Source organism: Hippocampus comes, unplaced genomic scaffold, assembly GCF_001891065.2.
Source record: "Hippocampus comes isolate QL1 unplaced genomic scaffold, H_comes_QL1_v1.1 scaffold748, whole genome shotgun sequence".
In the NCBI taxonomy this organism is placed as follows: domain Eukaryota; kingdom Metazoa; phylum Chordata; class Actinopteri; order Syngnathiformes; family Syngnathidae; genus Hippocampus; species Hippocampus comes.
Window position 1 is genome coordinate 13839 of NW_017805683.1, and position 6121 is coordinate 19959.

The 6121-nt window shown below is 40.1% G+C and overlaps 1 protein-coding gene across 2 annotated transcripts; it reads left to right on the forward strand.

The window, feature by feature from the left end:
* Positions 1-540: 540 nt before the first annotated feature.
* Positions 541-4928, forward strand: LOC109522913 (zinc finger protein OZF-like). 2 transcript variants are annotated; one of them, XM_019881743.1, is made up of 4 exons: positions 541-916; positions 3195-3358; positions 3437-4200; positions 4453-4928. In XM_019881743.1, the coding sequence occupies exons 1-4, from the start codon at positions 814-816 to the stop codon at positions 4571-4573; spliced, it is 1152 nt and encodes a 383-aa protein (XP_019737302.1). In that variant the 5' UTR covers positions 541-813; the 3' UTR covers positions 4574-4928. The 2 variants fall into 2 exon arrangements, with proteins under 2 accessions (XP_019737302.1, XP_019737301.1); XM_019881742.1 differs by having other exon boundaries at positions 544-916; positions 3437-4928.
* The last annotated feature ends 1193 nt before the right edge of the window (positions 4929-6121 follow it).

Sequence of the window (6121 nt, forward strand, 5' to 3'; positions counted from 1 at the left end):
TGAAGTTTGATCATTTGATGATCAAACTTCTTCGATGTCACTACTGTGCTCTCTCTGTCATTATTTTTCGACACACCAAGCATTCTTTTTCACTGTTGAATTATTTTTCTTCCCCGCTTTTGAGGCTCCAAATATTGGAAGCAAAATGGAAAAACAATGAACTCGGTAATTAGGGAAATAATCAATTATGTCTCTTTTAAACAAACAAATATGTCAGTTTTTGTTTAAATCCATCAAATGCCACCAAAATTCACATTATTCCTAATTGAGAGTGCAGAACGAAACTGATTGGGGAGAATGAGGGTATACATCAGATAACCTCTATAGATGCCGACATGTTATTTTACCTCGTATTTCGCAGCACGGTAAAATAACTGGAATGAGGACCGATCATATTGAAAATAAACAAAAACTTCAACCATTCAAATGGTTTTTTTGAATTCAAGTTATTGTATATTGTAAATCCCTTTACGAGGCAATTATTCCGTTTCCCCGATGTTTGTCTGAATGGTGTTGCCGTACATTGTTGTTCGCTAGCTGTAACTGTATCTCCGCATGCCAAACTACTCGACCGCTTCAGTTTAAAATAATCATAATAGTCAAAATAAAGAAGTCGAACCCACCTTCTTTGTCGAATTAAAGCTAAATATACTTTAGCCTTGACGCAGAACGAACATAGTTACTTTATTAGACAATAACATAATTATCGCAAGCAACTGGACCGAGTTTAGCTTACTTAACCTGGTTTGCGAGCCTCTTCGTCGCGAAGCATAGGTCAAGTGTGGACGTAAAGTGTTGTGATTTTCTTTGAAAATGCGCCCAAGAAGAACAGCAGAGAACGAGGAGCAACTTTGTGGGGCAAAAGAGGAGAGCGGCGTTGTTTTCAAAAAGTGTCGATTTGGCTCACGCAGAGCAGGTTTGGTCACTTCTCGTTAGGCGTAGAAAAAAAGTAGTGTGTTTCCGGTAACCCGACCGACCGAGAATTTCTACGTCGAAAAAAAACTTTACGGTCGGCATTTTTTTTTCAAACAACCCTCTACATTTTTGTGTAGAGGGTTTACATCGGTGCAAACTCTCGCGATATTCACGTTGAGCGCGTGCGTCATTTGCCCTGTCGTCTGTCAACAACATTGAAACATGGCGGTGGCCGCGATCTCGGACGACAGTTTAAACCGCGTTTTCTGTGTTCCAGTCGCATGCTCGCACCGTAATGTGAAAGAAAATAGCAGTATTGTTTAAATTTTTGATGGGGGAAAAAAAAAGATTAAAAAAAAAATTTGTCCGACCTACCGACCCTACACTCAAATTTCAGGTTACTGGAAACACACTATCTTTTTTGTTTGGCCTTATGACTCCATGGTCGGGGAACTACTTTTTTTTTCCTGTCATTATTAACCATTTTCACAGCAGAAAGCTGTGTTTTCTGTCTAGAGTGGACAAGCCAGCTGCCACTATTTTTCATACTTTCATACGTGCACATGTTGCAAGGGCCAGTTTCAAAATAAAAGCTTTCGGAGACACTGATGTCCATTTAGAGTCAAACCTCGGTTTTCGACCCTAAACACACGAGATCCTTTAGCCACATCATTGACTTTAAGATGGTCTTTCTTTTTTAGGATGCTGCTGATTTCGGCATGCCGAACTCCTTAGCCAACACAGACACGTGCACACCTGGTTCATATTTCACCATCAAATCTTTCTTGAATTCAAATTAAATTCAATACTTTTGCGCAGTATTTTCCTCTTTTTTCACCAGCTTTACTACTTCCACTTGCTTTCTTTTGCTCTTTTTTTCAGCAGCTTCATGACTTCCACTTGCTTTCTTTGGTGCCATGCAGAAATAACAGTCCAATTTGCGGAGATCTCAACAAACACGTTTGTTTTTTTATCTTTATTGTACACAATGGTCGCTCTTTTTTTATCTTTATTGAACACGTCTGCTCACATTGGACGGTCTTTTTTCTATCTTTGTTGAACACGTCTGCTCACAATGGATCCGTCATTTCATCATCTACCCGAGGAAGCGTCACTTCCTCGTGTAAGGAAGTCTAGAGGAGTTGAGTGGCGCACTCAAGTGTGCTCAGTTTGGTCAAGAACCGGAAGCCGAGGAGAGTCGAGTGACATATTCAGGTTTGCTTAGTTTGGTCGAGAACCGATTTTCGGTCGTAATCCGAGGCATAAAAAAACTCAAAATTTTTGGTCGAAAACCGATTTTGTCGAGAAAAGAGACGTTCGAAAACCGAGGTTTGACTGGATTACTTAAACGATTTCTGCACCCTTTGTAGATCCTCACGACACTTCATGGAAAAATCAACTTTTTCTTCAACACAGCAGATGCCCGGCACGTGTTTTTCAGCCAATAGTGAACTAACAAACACATTTCGTTGACCATTAAATGTCAGCCTCACTGGATACACTCACCATCCTCTAGCTGGAAGGAAGGCACTATTTTTAATGACTTTGGAGCCTTATTTTATCCACTCGGAGATTTTTGGATGCATTAACGTGGAGGTGGTTAATAGTTGTCTCACTTGGGTGGCAGCAATTGCCTGTTGTTTTGGGGCACAGTGCTTTTTGGCATAAATAACTGTGAATGCCTTCCTCAGTATGCCTGACCTATCCTTGAGCCTCTTCTTGTCAAAGCCATTGGCTCATGTGTTTTTGAGACAAAATAAAAAGAGAAAAAAAAAGTTTCAATCACATACACATGGTCTTTCCGTTGTGATGTTCCAAATTGTAAACTTTTATTTCAATAAACACAACATGCTTGGATGCAAAAAACAGGCATTTTTTTACCTCTTTGTGCCACCCACCAGAGAAAATCAGGATGCCAACCATACCGACTAGCGGGGCGTTCAAACACGATTCCATCTGTTTCTTCTGTAGTTGCTTCAGGTCATTCCGGTGCACTGCTGTTGATATCGCGCCTCCATAGTAGTGCAACCCTGCAACTGCAGTTAAAATACGCCGCTGCTGCAGAGGGACATCAAGCGCTCAATCAGCACAGCTGGAGCTTTGCATTGTGTTGAGCGCGATCAATCAGTTTGGCTGGGGGTGGCAGAAAATGAGTTGGAGGCGGCCGCCACGCCATTTTAAACGCAGGAAAAATCCTGCAATCAAATTTGGCAACCTTGTTAACACTGTACTCTGTGTAATAATACATCATTGTGTGTTGGTCTTCTCGTGTCTTTCAGACATCAGCAAAGATGTTTGTCCTGAGCGTCTGGATGCAGAGCCCTCCCACTTTAAAGAGGAAGAGCAGAAAAAGCAGGTCTTCTACTTTAAAGAGGACGAGGAGCAACAGGCCCCTTACATGAAAAAAGAGGAGGAGCTTAAGCACCCTTACACCAAAGTGGAAGTGGGTAATCCGCCTGATATCAAAGAGGAGGAGGAGGAGGATGTCAGCAAGTTGCTATTGACTTGTGTCCCTTCAAAGAGTTTAGATGAAGATCAAAATGGGGCGGAGCTTCCAAGCAGCAGCTCGTGTCAGCGCATGACAACAGAAGGTGATGGTGACCACCATGGAGCATCACAAGCAGACGGCCTCATCGCTCCACTGTCAGATAGTGACATCTCGTCAAATGCTGCTGATGAAGATAAAGAGTCTGATGGTGATCTCATATGTCACACTGACAACAAACCGTGGAAATGTCCTCGGTGTGAGAAAAGGTTTGCTGATAAGAATGCCTTGAAATTACACACGAGAACTCACACCCGTAAGAAACCGTTCACCCGTTCAGACTGTGGCCGGAAATTGTCTCATCAGAGAAACTTAAAAAGTCACATAAGAATACGCACTGATGAGAAGCGTTTTTCCTGCTCAGACTGTGGCCGAAAATTCTCTCATAAGGGAACCTTAGTAAATCACACAAGAACACACACTGCTGAGAAACCTTTTTCATGCTCACTTTGTAGCCAAAAATTTTCTCAGAAGCAACACTTAAAACGTCATACAAGTGTACACACTGCTGAGAAACCTTTTTCTTGCTCAGTTTGTGGTCAAAGATTCTCCCAGAAGAGAGTATTTATAAAGCACACAAGAACCCACACTGGTGAGAAACCCTTTGCCTGCTCAGTTTTTGACAAAAGATTCAATCAGAAGAGAGACTTAACAAAGCACGAAAGAACTCACACTGGTGAAAAACCTTTTTACTGCTCAGTTTGTGACAAAAGATTCTTTCAGAAGGGAGACTTAACAAAGCACACCAGAATCCACACTGGTGAGAAACCGTTTCCCTGTTCAGATTGTGGTCAAAGATTCTCTCAGAAGGTCAATTTAAAAAAACATGTTCGAACCCACACTGGCGAGAAACCTTTTGTCTGTTCAGACTGTGGCCAAAGATTCTCTGAGAAGGGAACATTAACAAAGCACGTCAGAACCCACACTGGAGAGAAACCGTTTACCTGTTCAGACTGTGGCCAAAGCTTCTCTCACAAGGGAAGCTTAAAAAGGCACACAAGAACTCACACCGGTGAGAAACCCTTTGCTTGCTCATTTTGTGGCCAAAGGTTATCCTGGAAGTATCAGATTCAGAATCATAAGTGTGTTGATAAGATGAACAATAATCAATGAAATTTTCACATCCCATCTGAGCAGGCTTCATCAGGCTGATTGTATTTGATGTAACTTGATCTTGGGCTGCTGAACTTTTCTTTTCCTTGACTGCATTGAAAAGCTTGTTGTAGAAAATTAAGCATTCTCATCGGGGTTATAATACATTTGGATTCTTCATTATCGTTACTTTTTATTTGGCTTGGAGTTGTTTTATTAAATGTAGTTTTGTTTTAATAAGTTTTCAGAGGAGGTTTGGTCATTTGTATTGAAAATGAAATGAAAAGAACGTTTAAATGACAAGAGAATGTGCGAAATGAATCCAATATGTGTGTGTTAGTAAATCAATAAAGCCTTACTTTGACACTCCAATCAATACTTCGTATCCACAACTTTGTCATGAAAAAAAAGAGCCCCAGATGCTCCTCTTGGTTTTGTTTAGTTTACTATCGACTTTGTTCGTATTCTACCAGCGATCAATACAGTGACTGGCAATGAAGAGAAAGCAACATCAGGGTGAAAAAATAGTTTGGAGAGCGGTGTGCAAAAATGCAAAAGGTGAACAAGCGAAATGATTCGTGCGAAAGAGCTGTCGCCCCAAATTCCCAAGGAACAACCCCATGGCGAAGAAGAAGGAGAAGTGGGAGCCGAAGCACGCCGACAACAGATGCATTTTCAAGAATTCATAAAAGCACAGCCAGAAAGTGAAATATCCACATCGTTTGGCAGCAACCGGTGACGTGCGGTGAGATTCTTAACCGGTGAGGCAGTAGTTTCTGTTATCCACCGTCGCTCCTTAGGAGGTTGCTGACCACCTGCCAGCTTCATCGGTTTCACGTTTGTTTGTTTATTGAGCATATATAGTACACACAATAACAGATTGACAAAAGGCAAGCAAAATTTATGAAAGGAAAATTAAAAAAGTAAGTAAAAGAAAAACACACATCATCACAGTTGTATGCTCAAAGGAGTAGGAAGAAGTAAACAACTTATCTTGTCCTACCCCTTATTGTGTAGTAATATGAATTCATCATTTTTCAAAACAAAGAAGAAGAAAAAGTCTACATATCATCAAATACTTTTACCATTATGTATACTATACTTTTCTATTTATACACCTTTCGGTTTGTATATATATAATTATTGTTTCTCCTTTTTGTTTCAATTTTCTCATATTCATGATAATTACTGCATTTCTTGAGTACAATTGATAAGTTGATCAAAAATCCAAAACAAGAACAAACAGTTGGAATACTATATTTTATAAGTATATCAAATCTACCTTCTTAATTCCGATTCATGTAGTTTTTTTTTGTACTAATCTTTTGAATTTATTTTTGAACTCCTCCAGTTATTTACTCATTTTCAGGTCCGTTTCAAGCTTATTCCACAGGTTGACACCTATTACTGATGCACACCTTTGCTTAATGTTTGTTCTTGTTCTGGATTTTTTGTGTTGATTAGTACCCCTTAGATTATAACTGCTCTCTCTAATTTCAAAAAGCTTCTGGATATTTTGGCAAAGGAGATTGTTATGTGCTTTATACATTAATTGGGCGATTTTGAAGT